Raw genomic sequence first — 13,269 nt, forward strand, 5'->3', positions numbered from 1 at the left:
GTGGGAAGAGAGAGAGAAATGCAGCTTGCAAGAAGCAATTTAGACTGGGAAAGTGGTATGGAACAAAGCAGTTAAACATCCTCTTCTCCAGCATTGCTTCTCCAATAAAATACAGAGACCCTTTGAGTGCTTTTAACCAAAAATGAAAACAATGCACAGATGAGATTTTCTGAGATGGTGCAATTTAGACTGCACAGGCAACCATAGAGGTGGCTGAGAATGTGGTTTTGAAGGCCAAATACATGTGGCAACTGTTGAAAAAACTGTTATGAGGACACTCACTCAATATTTTATCTCAGATTTTGTTGCCCCCTAAGAACAACCATCAGTGAATGTACTGCAATGTGGAAATTAAAGGTGTTAGTCATACCCTTCAAAGCAGAAGTAAAAACCTGCTTATAATGTGCAGGAGACTGAAACTCAGCTGGGATATACATCTGTCTCTTAGGAACATTGGTAGAGTTCACCATTTCTACACTGGGAAAGAACAATTCACAGGTGTTCTGAAATATAAATAAAAGGTATGCATGTAAAATCATATTTCCTTTCTATCTGATTTAATACATGGGTAACATATATTCAGGCACATTATATTAGAATTAGAGCATTGGCCACCCTCTTATTCCACACTGACATTAAATATCCCACAAACTGCAACCATGGGGATATTTATAGATATTCATGTTTGCATTCTTACTGCCTATTTACTTCTCCATTCCATCAGCATCTACAGAGACAAGAGAAACAAAACATCCAAAGGACATGCGGTTCCCTTCATTTCTCAGAGCCACAGTGAGTGATGGGGTGAGCAAAGACTTGTCGCCATAGCTCTGGGGAAACTACTGCTATGGCAACAGGTTTTCAGCTCTCTTCAAATACATCACCACCTGCAGGATGTCTTGTGAATAGCAAAGGGGACTCTTGTGAGATTGCTCTGGTTGCAGCACTACATGGCAATGCATATACAAGGGGAGACAGTCCAGTTCTTTGCTGAACTGCTGAGTCAAAACACTGAGCAGGAACAAGAGGAAGAGGATGCTTGTAAGCCCCTTCTCCTACATTTCTGCAATCAAGAAAAGCAGCAACCCTAAGGACTATAAAATAGTACAAGGACATATAACTCCCACCTCCACTGGGCTTAGCTGTCAACTTACAGATTTGAAAATAAGGGACCAGCAGCCTCGAAAATAAGAGACCAGCAGCCAAAATAAGGGATTTTCCAAGCACAGGTATGTTCAACTTCTGAGCCCCTCTAAGCCAAAGGCAGAAAGCCCAGCCAGCAGCCAAACGAAGCCTCAAGCAGTGGTTCCCACAGCGCAGCAACCCGGCAAAGGGGATGCAGCAAGGAAAACCACCGTCACCTCTCCTCTGGGAAGCACTGAGCAAAGGTGAGTCCCAAGGCAACGTGGCCGATTTGATCAGCACAAGGCATGCAAGCTCCACCCCCCAGTCATTCTTAGACTCCTTATTGGGTGAGCAACACAGCCAAACAACACAGTTGGAGCCTCCCTCCTCCCTGGCCAGCAGGGAGGGAAGGAGAGGAGCTGCTTCCTTTGAAACCCAGGAAATTTAAGGGACATCATCAATAAGGGACAGCAGCGGGACACAACGCTGGGATAGGGGATTTTCCCGCCAAATAAGGGACAGTTGACAGCTATGCCACTGGGCCACATCTGTGGGTGGTCAAGGACTTTGTAACAGAAGCATTGTCAGGAACCTGATGTTCTATAGTGAAATATTTTTTGAAGTAGACAATAAAATGCAAGATCAGGGTTGATTTCCTTTATATAATATTTCAAATTGAGCCATAAATGCTATTTGAATAAGTTAAAAACAACAAACCACTTTATAGATGAACATATGACTAAACTATCAAATATTCACAACTACTTTTGGAAGCTGCTTTGGCAAAATCTATTCCTAAGACTTTTGTGAAGAGTTATATACCTTGGTGTGTCTGGTTGAACTGTGGCAATTCAGCTGACCTAGCACCTTTAGTCCTTCCTCAGTGGAAAAATTCTGATTTAAGTGCAGAGAAAGTTTCTGTCCTTCTGAAACAGAATCTTGGCTGCTAAAGTTTCGCTGCTGTTTACAAAGCACGCTTTTCAGCATTTGCGGATGCCCAAAGTCTGGAGGGCTTTCATTGATGGCATGACTCCAACCCTCTCCTATGTCATGCAGTGGCATTCCAAAGGCACTCTCAGCTCGGATGTCATCAGTCATGACCACTTCGCTGCTGTTTTGAGTTCTCAAGTCACTATGAGTTGTGTTTTGGTACTTCTGCCACTTGCTTTGTCTCTTTTGTTCTGATACATTAGGGAATGCAGACTGTGTGATCACCCCATGTCTTTCTTCTCTACACTTTTCACGCACAAAGGTTTCACACATCCTGTCCTCAGGCCCTAATATTTTTGACTTGCCATACATGCTTATTCCCGAGAAGCCAAAGGACTGCTGGCCTCGCTCACATGTCTTTACACTGGAATAAACTAAGTCAGGAACTTCTCCATCTACAGGTAAAGTCACAACTGGAGTTCGTGCTCTAAGGGGCAGTAGGAGTATAGACATATCATCATCTTCTGGGCAGCTGGACTCTTCCATCTCTATGAAGCAGAGAGTTTTAGAAAGTGTCAATATTCAAAACAATGTCTTCTCTCCAAGTTTCCTGGGTGCTCTACTCCAATTACCTTAAATCTTGACTTTTCTACCGCAAAGATTTTGGCTGTATTTGCATTTCTTACTTAAAAGATTAAGACAAATCTAGCATAGCCAGTTAACTGAGAAAAGGTTCTTGATGTGGATAGTAATGTGTATCTTAATTACAGTGGTACCTTGGTTTCTGAACAGAATGCGTTCCAGGAATCCATTCGACTCCTGGAACCGTTCAAAAACCAAAGCGCAGCTTCTGATTGGCTGCAGGAATGTCCTGCGGCCAATCAGAAGCTGTGCTGGACGTTCAGCTTTTGAAAATCGTTCAAAACAGTCACTTCCAGGTTTTGATCATTCAGGAGCCGATTTGTTCGGGAGCCAAGACGTTCGGCTTCCAAGGTACAACTGTATTCTACCTAGGACAGCTCAGTGCTGATAGTCAGACCTCAGCCAGAGCCATTCAGTGATATACAACACAACAGAGGAAGGTTTCAGAAGGATGGGGTGGGGGAAAGTGGTCTCCTCCCTCCTTTCACCAACTCATAAAGGACTCCTTTCCTAGGGTGGCTGAGATCCTAAAGAGGAGCACTCTTGTTATGAGCTGGGGATACACCAGAAGAAAAGTTTGGATTTGATATCCCGCTTTATCACTACCCGAAGGAGTCTCAAAGCAGCTAACAATCTCCTTTCCCTTCCTCCCCCACAACAAACACTCTGTGAGGTGAGTGGGGCTGAGAGACTTCAGAGAAGTGAGACTAGCCCAAGGTCACCCAGCAGCTGCATGTGGAGGAGCGGGGATGCGAACCCAGTTCACCAGATTACGAGTCCACCGCTCTTAACCACTATACCACACTGGCTCTCAGAACACTATGTTTTAGATTCTCACTTGTTAAACTTGTTCGCTGCTTCGTACTGGAGAAAATAATTGAGGTGTGGAAGGAAACACTGGCTTGGATCCTAATCTTAAACTCAATGAATGAAAGAAGCATCTGTTCATAGAAGAAGAATGGAACTCACAAAAGATGTCCTTCCATGAGCAGAAGGATCTCTTCCATTCATGGGGGTTGGGGAGGCAGAGTCCAAGTCGTTTGTTCCAATAACAATTCTAAGCCAGAATAACAAATCCCATTGTCTAAAAGCTTACAATATGTACATGTAATCAAAGCAGGCTGAGAACGCTGAGAATGTACATATTATCTCAATGCAATGCTATAAGAATCTGAGATCTATCACTCTGGTATCCAACACTTACAAGCCAACTTTTGCACAAGGGTGCCTACTTTCCCCCCTTATTATGTCTGCTGGCACAACCATTATTTACAACAATAACAAACAAAACATTCTTACGGAAAAAGCTTTTTGCGTTGTCCATAGGTAAATCTGGAGATACCCTTGTCACCAGGAAATAGTTTTCTTCTGCTTCTATCACTGCCTTTTCACTGCTTGAATTTGGGGGAAAGTGGCAGTCTGGAGGCTGTGAAGACTGCAGAGAAACAATTGTAAAGCTAAAAAATCAAGAACACCCAGTTGAATGAACTTAGATCTTTCACATTACTTTTAATTACAAACAAAACACAAAAACAAAACAATGATAATGAATGATACCCAAACATCACAGGCTTCTGGTCATGCAACAGAAATTTCAAACAATGCTTTACAAAGTTTCAAGCAAAAGAAAGAAAAGAAAAGAAAGCAGGGTCCTTACTCCCCAAAACAGGAGAAAATCTAAAATCAACACAGGGAAAAATAACAAAATGAAGCAAGAAACAAGCCTAGGAAATGACAGGTGTAAACAGGTACAGTTACACATAATTGTTTTTTGCTACCCCATGAAAATTCAGACTAAACCAGGGTTTACAGAAACAGTGAATTTTGAAGAGGGGTTAAAAGGTGGCACCATGTACATATTAATGAAGATGTTTAATGCACCAGAAGGACCAAGGGAATAAAGTATATGAACGCATTTTCAAAGAAGTCATTGACAGATTTACGTCAGGAATGGGCCAACAGAGGTCCTTATTTGCAACTTTCATGTAGTCTTTTAAACCATGTTTATGGTCACTTAATAAATTATTTCACATTTTTGCAATATGTTCATTGATTAAATAAAGCTTTCTATAAAAAGCATTCTACAGTTTACCTGAATAAAGCTAGGCAGCACAGGGCTGCCTAGTTCTTGGGCTGAGAAAAAACAGCCATCCTTTGTAGCAAGTTCAAATTCTGTCATATCAGCCTGTGGATCCCATCTAAGATGTGAAGAGGGTACTCTCATCATTATCTCACTAGCTGCAGATCCTCTCACTTGGTACCCTTGAAATTCAACTAGCTACATATATTTAAGAGATAGATTAATAAAAGGAAATCATAGGAGAACAAAGAACTACAATTTAGCACAAAGTATTTGTTGCTTGGGCCTGCCAGGGTAGAAGGTGGGAGCTGGATTGTCACACATTTTTGGAACGCCAGCCAAGAGCCAACAAGCCTGAGTTTTGGGCCACTCAACAGATCCATATTCCAGCCCCACCCCAGGGCTTTCTACTCATCTCTGCTGGATGAGAGAAGGCTAACAACTATTCTAAGCAAACCTCAGCCATCAACATTAGAGGTTAGGAGGCCATCCTTATTCATTATACCATTGAAAATTAGCCTTCAATGATAAAATAAGAGATGAGATGGCAACTTTAATGCTGTCAATGAAGAGTTAGTACCCAGGATCCAAAAAGCTTGTTTAGGTGTGCTGAAGAGCTTGCACAGACTGTGGACGTTTTACACCTGGCCCTCCAGGTCATATTACAAACTGCTGTTTAAAAATTCCAGTTTCAAAAGTAGTCTGAGAAGGTCCTGAGATGCATGGTGGCAGTGAAATTTTTGGAGGTGTTGGCCGTGGGAGGTTTTCCAAGTCATCTCTTTGTAAGCTATACCTTCGTTTGACTGTCAGCCACTTCAAAAGGAACCTGGTCATGTAGCATGTTTACTGTAGCTGCTGTGGGCTTCTCTGCATCAGTGTTTGAGGAAGTATCCTGGAAATGATCAGAAATGGGTCAAGAGAAGGATGCACCATTCTGTACTTAGTACAGTCTCATTCTGAAATGCAGTGATATAATACAACCAGCTCATTGCCTTCAGAAGGCTGAAAGGCAATACAATTTGCAGTTTCTTAAAACAACTATTTATGAGCAAAAGCCCTACAAATCTATTTTACATTTGTGTAGGAAAAATGAATTTCCATACTGGAGTAGAGCAAATGTTCTATCTTGTCCTTTACCTACTGCAATCCTCTCCCACAAACCATCTCAACTCAAAATTTTCTTTAACACGATGATGCAGTGAACTTATCAAATGAAATACGTTTTCTCCAATACCCACAATTTATGATGATGATTACTATTACTTTAATTTTTAATTTTAATTTTTATGCCCCAATGAGTGTGGAGTAGTGTTGGCAATTTTTACTCCATCTCACAAAACTTGCTGTAGAGGGCCTCTTACTCTCTGCAGCCAGTTTTCAGGCGTTCAGAGGGGGTGGCTGATAGGAACACAGAAGACGGCAGTGAGGTGGAAAATACATACAAGTAGATGGGCCTTCAGCTTGTGTAATGGGATAGTTACATAAAAGCTATTAGTGATGAATTACAAAAGTCCAAAAAGGTTACCATTTTAGGAGAACCAGAATGCAGGCAAGATGTTATCTGCATATCTTCAGAAAGTGGAACGTCAGGAAACTGTTGTGTAGCTACAAAAGAGAGAAAAGCACAATAAGCCTCAGTCATGAAGCTAGTTCAGTGATAAAAAATATTGAAGATCTATCTTGCATTCAAGTTGAGTGATGTTTTCAAAGTCAATGCTATTGCTTATAGGAATGTTAGATGCTAACTACACATATTTTATTTTAGCATTATTAGCCACATCAGTGACAAACATGCTGCAAAGAAATCCACTGGTCTTGTTTTGATGTTACCGTAAACCATATCTGTTTACCATGAAGTTGCTGGACTTGGTTGTTTTGCTCCTCCCCACAAGCACATGAAAAAAACCAAACTATGATCCCTAGCTTACCATTACAGTGGTGCCCCGCAAGACGAATGCCTCGCAAGACGAAAAACTCGCTAGATGAAAGGGTTTTCTGTTTTTTGAGTCGTTCCGCAAGACGAATTTCCCTATGGGCTTGCTTCGCAAGACGAAACGTCTTGCGAGTTCTTGCGAGTTTGTTTCCTTTTTCTTAAAGCCGCTAAGCCGTTAATAGCCGTGCTTCACAAGACGAAAAAACCGCAAGACGAGACTCGCGGAACGGATTAATTTCGTCTTGCGAGGCACCACTGTATGTTCAAAGTGGATTGTGGTTTGCTTCACCCAAACTACTATTGGAAAGCCAGTAACAAACCTTGGGTATAGTGTGGTTTGTTTGGAGCAAAACAAAACATGATCTCACCATGGACAAGACATTTCCTTAGGAATGCTCAATGGAGGGATGATGGGAGTTGGAAGTCCAACAACATCTGGAGGGCTACAGGTTCCCCATCCCTATTCTAAAGTAAGGTATTATCTCTTTTATTTCAGGATAATCAAGGAGACTGTTTCACATGCAGAACAAAACTGCTTTTGACAAAGAATTAGCTCTCCTTACATTTCCATTCTAGAAAAATGAACTAGGAAAACCAGTAGAAAAGTGCAATCAATATTTCGAAACAAAATTCTAAAAATAATAATAATAGAAGCTAATAACCTTCAGGTCTTGTTGGCTTTTGTTTTTTTCTTAGTCTCTCCCTCGGTAGCAAAGAAGTACTTTCCTCTATCATTTGCAGGCTTTCTAAGGCTGTGCTATGTTCTGTAAGTGATTTTAACAGGCTGAAACCATTTACCAGCTGGGGAAGGCCTGAAGAGTCAAGTGAAGATTCAACACAAATAGAATCCTTTCCTTCATATTTACTGAACTTGTTAAAAAAATCCAAGTTATTAACTGCATTTTCATTTCGATCCATTTGTGATTCATCTGAAGTCTCACAAGTTAAGGGATGAGGGAGTTGCCTCAAATCCAGATTTTTTCCTGAAGCAGCATCATTTTTGTCTGAAATATACTGAGGGGAACCATGAGAAATATTGTATTTTTCAGTGAGGACTAGCAAATGATTGCTCTGTTTCATGTTGTCATGACAAATACCTAAGGAACTAGGTTGGCAATTGCCTGCTTCAACCTCAATACCTTCTTCATTACTTTTGTCCATGAGGCAACCATGTAAAATAGCAGGAACATTCCCTTTTCCAAGACGAGTTGTTGGATTATGATATTCACTATCATTCGCATCACAGTCCATATCATTCACCATTAACAAGTCTGTACCAAGATCTCTGTGATTACATATATTTTGGATATTTATTGCATTTGTCTCTACCTTTTCATCAACAATTATAGCCTCTGAATGTGGCAGCTTTTTAAGAAATGGAAGAGTTGCACAATTTTCCTCCTTCTTGTTAGGTTCCTCAGAGATTTCATCACAAACTTGCAGTGACTGGCATTCTGAGACACAATTCACACCTCCATCTTGCAGAAATGTGGGCAGCACATTATCTTCCCCTTGACTACTACAAGCTTTTATGTTACTGTTCACTTGAACACCAGTCTCAAATGGTGCTTCAGTTTCCTCTTTAAAGCATGCTGAACCTTGTGAAAGTGTGTGGTTGGTATGAAGTTTTCCATCCTCTGTGTCACTAAACTCTAGTTTATCCAACAGACTGAAGTTAACCTCTATAAACTGCTTTTCTGTGTCACCAAACTCTCCATCTGCAGAATTATTTGAGAAACGTTCAGAAAATATTGCTGGATAAGATTCATTTTGCGGCTGATGGCAAAACCCATCCAAATTATCAATCTCTGTGCATTTATTGGATGTGGAGAGTTTATCAGCATTACAATCTGAGTAATTCATACTATCAACAGATGATAAAACTGTGCCATTCTCTTTCCACACAATTGATTTAGCTGGTACAATACTATGTGGTTGGTGTTTGACGGAACTATTACTGACAGGAGACATATTGATTTCCAAGGAAACAGGCACTTCTAGAATTTTGTTATGGTCCTCAGTGTATTGGCTCCTATTATCAGTGCCATCTTCCTTCAAGTCCTGAAGATCGCTAGCATTTTTATCATTGTATTCTCCCTCAACTTTGTCAGGAGACTTTTCGGCTAAAGACAATGGCAAATATACATCCCATCGGCTTTTTGTTTTTACATTTTTTTCTGAGAAATGCAGTGGCGCTATATATTTAATGGTTTCTTTGGTTGTGTTGTTTGCAGAGCTCAAAAGATGTGCCATCTTTTCTTTGAAGAAAGACTCTGTGCTTCTTGGTGATTCAGATAAAAGTGAGCCTTCCTGATGGAATTCTGATTTCATCAATGCTGGTGATTGATTTCCCAATGATATATTAGTTTCATGCTCTGAAACTTTTTTTTGTCCCCCGCTCAGAATTGCTAAGATTTGTGCTTTACTTCTGGCATTCTGCAAAACTGCCACACTGTTACTTGCATGGTAGATTGGTTTGGCCATTCCGTTATCCAGTTGAAATCCTGGCTCCAAATATTCACCATCTTCACCATCAGTACTATGGATTCTACTTTGTACCACTTTATGAGTAAAAGCGGGTGGAGTGACAGAATCAGCATCTGAGCCATTCACTTTGAAAGCGTTCTGATTCAATTCTGAGTGTAACTTAGTATTGTAGGGGACAGAAAATAAAGGGGAACTGGCATAGAACTGAGAAGGGAAGGATGAATGAGGATCCTTGGATGAAGGTGATGCTACTGCTGCAGATACTTCCACTGTTGTCATTTTCTTTTCCACTTGCCGTGGCCCTTGGAAACCCTAAGAAGAGAATATTTTCAATTTGTGGGAAGTTTAACAATTGAAGTTTTAGAATTAAGAAGCAGAGATATTACTATACTGTATTAACTTGTTCTATATTTGTTATGCAATATTTTACTGAATCACTAAATTAAAAAGACTGAAAAGCATGTGTTTTTTATGTAACAAAATCTGAATACATCTAAGTAGGATAAAATAACTTTTACAGTCTCCTTAATAGTAACGAGGTCCCCCACCTGAGCCTATGAAACAATGATGTGCAGTTCTATGTATTGTATGGATTTTACAACCCAAGAGGCACATTCCCCCAAGATTAACCTTCAGCCAGCAGTGGGCATGGTCACCCCACTTGATTAATCAGTGTCCACAAAGCACTTCCTGCTCTATAGCTGATGGATCCCCTTGCACAATTTGCTTCCATTTACTGTGTTTCACTCGCCTGACTATGCATTATATCTACTGGTGTTAGCCAATGAGCAATACAGTAAGTGACTTAGAACACCTTATATTGTAACACACTTTGTACTTAAGAGGCAGAGATAAAAACGACCCTCTATGAAACTGTCACATGCAGTTCAAATTGTAAAAAATCAGAGTTGTTTTTTTTCCTCTCCCCCCCCCCTAATTTCTAACTAGCTATAGATCTCTATCTCTCTCACTTATTCAAAAGGCTTCCTTCTACATTGTTTGAGTGTAAAAAGGAGAGGGAGAAAGAATGCCATACAGTATGTTTTCGTTTTAGGCCAACTGGCAGACGCAGAGATGAAGAGGCAGAAGACTTCAAATGATTTCTTATTAACACTGGTACTTCTGTGTTCTTTGGCTGATCACTAAAACCAGTTTCAGAAGTTTTCTCAGCTTCAACTGTGATTAAATATTTCTCACTTTCTAAATCATCTCCCGGCTTTACCTAAAGAGATAAATATGTAGTAGTGAGTATATATGAATGCATACTGAATGGAACACATAATGCATTAATACAACTTACACCATTTCGTTATATATGCAATGTGTATATATACCAAATTGAAGGTTGGAAGCTTTCATTTCCTCCTTCATCCTCAACAATGGAGAAAAAGAAAGCTTCATCCCCACCCACACCTATCCCTGAGGAGGAAGGGGGTGAAAGGATATCAGTGCCTGTTGCTGCTGTGCAAAGCACCAGGAAGATGACGGCAAAAAAATGCCGTATTTTTTCCTGGCTCTTTGGACAGCAACAGCAGGCACTGTAAACCCTGCTGGCTTTCTTCTTTCCCTTCCATGGGCCTCAACAAATGTGACCAAGATAAGCCAGCAAGAGTTTGGATCAACTAAACAAGCAACCTGTCTTCCAGAATTGCTAATCAAGTAAAAAAATTAAGAAAAATTAAAAGCATGTACCTGGAACTTCACAAATATGCTATCCAAAACCTGTCCTTTGTCATCACATAAAGTTGCCTGTATTACAGCAGAAAGAAAAATAGAAGAATGGTACTTCATTGAGCAACAAAACAGTAACACCCACAGATGGTATCAGTATAATACTTTATTAATCAATATTTTACCTTATTGCCCCCTAGAGGGGACTTCAAAATTCCATCTTGCCACACTTTAGATTTTTTAGTCTTTTGGTGTGTGTATAAAACCTGTTGTGATATATAAACAAACATTTCAGTGACATTTCAAAATTAATTTTATTATATTTCATTGTATTATATTTTTAATTGATGATTGTGAGACATCTCAGAGGGATGCCATGTCATCCTGATGTATGTGGAATATTGCTCCATATAATATATAGTTGAAATATCAGAAACTCACCGTAAATTCCTGAGAAGCCATCATAGCTGGCTTGCACTTCCAAATTTCATACCACCTGAAAGAAATAATATCCTGTTTAAAGCAATTGAACTTAATGTCCAGAAACCAGAGACACACATGCATTCCTTTTAAAATAAATATTTCCTATATCTCATTCCATAACTCCTTAACTGCAATCCAAATTCCTTGAAGTTAAAAAAGCAATTTAAAATACAATCTCATTTATGTCTTCTTAGTGTAATCCTATATACAGTATGTCCATTTTTCAATGGGGCTTAGTTCCAGTTTAGTTTGTAAAGAACTTGTACCTTAGTAGTTAAGCATGAGAGACATTCTTCAGCTGTATCAACAACAGACCCTTAGTTTAAAAATTAATGTTGAGCTTTGCTGATTTTAAAGATTCTACCGTAATCTAAAGCGAAGTGTTTTCTTTGTTAGCCTCAATTTCATAAAACTACCACAAGGTGTCTCACATTTCAATACACTACGTTTCTCTTAAAAAACATTAAATCTGTAAAATGATATCTTGATTAATCTGCTAACTAGTTTAGTTCATTGACCACAAATCTAAAATGGGAACAATCACATCTAATGAAAAATATCATTTATTAAAAAAAGTCATTCAGTACTGATACCATTAATGTATACAGGACTATCAGCAGCAGGCAAAAAGTTTTCTTTTGGGAACAAGGGAAGTGAGAGAGCGCAGCAAAGTCCTGAACCCTGCTGAAATCAATGTATCACACACTAATCTCCTCTAAAACAGGGATCAACAGATTGCAGGATGTGCTAGTAGAAAATAAAGGACCCTGAGATCCCTCAGCGAGAGACAGGTGCAAAATACATACACTTAGAATTCCGGAACTCTAAACGCATAGATTTGTTCTGACAAACTGGATGGAGTTTGCAGTACTTTTGTCATTTTATTAGTATAATTGGGGAGGGAGGATCGTTTTGTTGTTGCTACTGCCAAACAATTAGCATTAGAAAATCTTACCAATCTACTTCAAATCGCTCAGATAACTACCAATAGTAGATCCCAGCCAACCTTCTGCCCACCCTTCTCCAATACTCATTTTTGTTTTGAAACTGTTTTAAAAACGCTCAAGCAGTTGAAAAATATATTTAATAAGGGAAAGAGATGGGGCAGTGCGAGGAAAGGGTAGCACTATCGCAGTGCTTTTCTCATGCCTTGCCGCCACTCTGCCTCGTCCCACCCCATCCTAGTGAGCAAGTGACAGCACTGTGCCACATCTGCCATTTCGTTTATTATTTTATTATTATATCTACACCCCAGCTTTCCTCCAGTGAATTCAAGGAAGCATAAGTCATCCTCTCCCCCTACGGGCTTCCTTTCTCTCTCTCTCCTCACAACAATCCTGTGAGGTTCAAGTAATCTTGACATCCTATGTCTTTTAAAAGGTGGCTTTTCTTGGGGAGGGGGGTTATTGGGTTGTTGTTGTTTTTATTTTGATTATATATTTCGTGGTTTAATATTTTGATTTTGTTCTGTGAACCGCCCCGAAACCTCCGGGTATAGGGTGGTACTGTATATAAATTCAATAAATAAATAAATAAATCTCGCCCGCCCGCCCCCCGAAGTCGCTGTCCCCGGCCGGCCACCCTCGACAAAAGCTGAACGAACGAACCGAAGACTCTGCTGCCTTCAGAAAAGAGAGCGACTCACTCGTGAGCCCTGACCGCAGTCGCGCGCTTCAGCCTGGCTCTCTCTCTCCCGCCCACACCCGACGCAGTTTCTCCCAGTTTCTGAAGTTTCCCGCTCAGCCAGCTGACGACGATGACGCCCTCACCGCGCGACGCGAGGGTCAGCCGAGAGAGCCTAACGCCGAGGAGCGTCTCCAATGCCGTCAGCCAATGGCGAAGCGTCCATCATAGAGTCGGCGCGGATAGAGCGGGCGCCATAGGAAACGTCGCCTTGCCGCACCCCCAGAAGGGAAGA

General features: G+C 40.4%; 1 protein-coding gene across 5 annotated transcripts in view; it reads right to left on the reverse strand.

Moving 5' to 3' along the window:
• The window catches only part of ZGRF1 (zinc finger GRF-type containing 1), a 30,248-nt gene extending 17,101 nt beyond the window's left edge, over positions 1–13,147 (reverse strand). For 3 of the 5 annotated variants that reach the window (XR_013394158.1, XM_028742980.2, XM_077933930.1), the window contains exons 1-12: positions 12,959–13,147; positions 11,310–11,364; positions 11,054–11,134; positions 10,890–10,946; positions 10,234–10,419; positions 7,373–9,509; positions 6,303–6,382; positions 5,571–5,669; positions 4,790–4,975; positions 3,997–4,132; positions 1,948–2,603; positions 371–503 (exon numbers count right to left, since the gene is read on the reverse strand). Coding sequence is in view for 4 of the 5 variants with exons in the window: in XM_028742980.2 (XP_028598813.2) it covers positions 371–503; positions 1,948–2,603; positions 3,997–4,132; positions 4,790–4,975; positions 5,571–5,669; positions 6,303–6,382; positions 7,373–9,509; positions 10,234–10,419; positions 10,890–10,946; positions 11,054–11,134; positions 11,310–11,333 (3,775 nt within the window). In the remaining variant the exon portion in view is untranslated. The remainder of the gene's footprint in view (positions 1–370; positions 504–1,947; positions 2,604–3,996; positions 4,133–4,789; positions 4,976–5,570; positions 5,670–6,302; positions 6,383–7,372; positions 9,510–10,233; positions 10,420–10,889; positions 10,947–11,053; positions 11,135–11,309; positions 11,365–12,958) is intronic. The other 2 variants (XM_028742979.2, XM_077933929.1) reach the window with 2 other exon arrangements.
• Positions 13,148–13,269: the final 122 nt, after the last annotated feature.

Source organism: Podarcis muralis, chromosome 9 (assembly GCF_964188315.1).
Source record: "Podarcis muralis chromosome 9, rPodMur119.hap1.1, whole genome shotgun sequence".
Classification (NCBI taxonomy): domain Eukaryota; kingdom Metazoa; phylum Chordata; class Lepidosauria; order Squamata; family Lacertidae; genus Podarcis; species Podarcis muralis.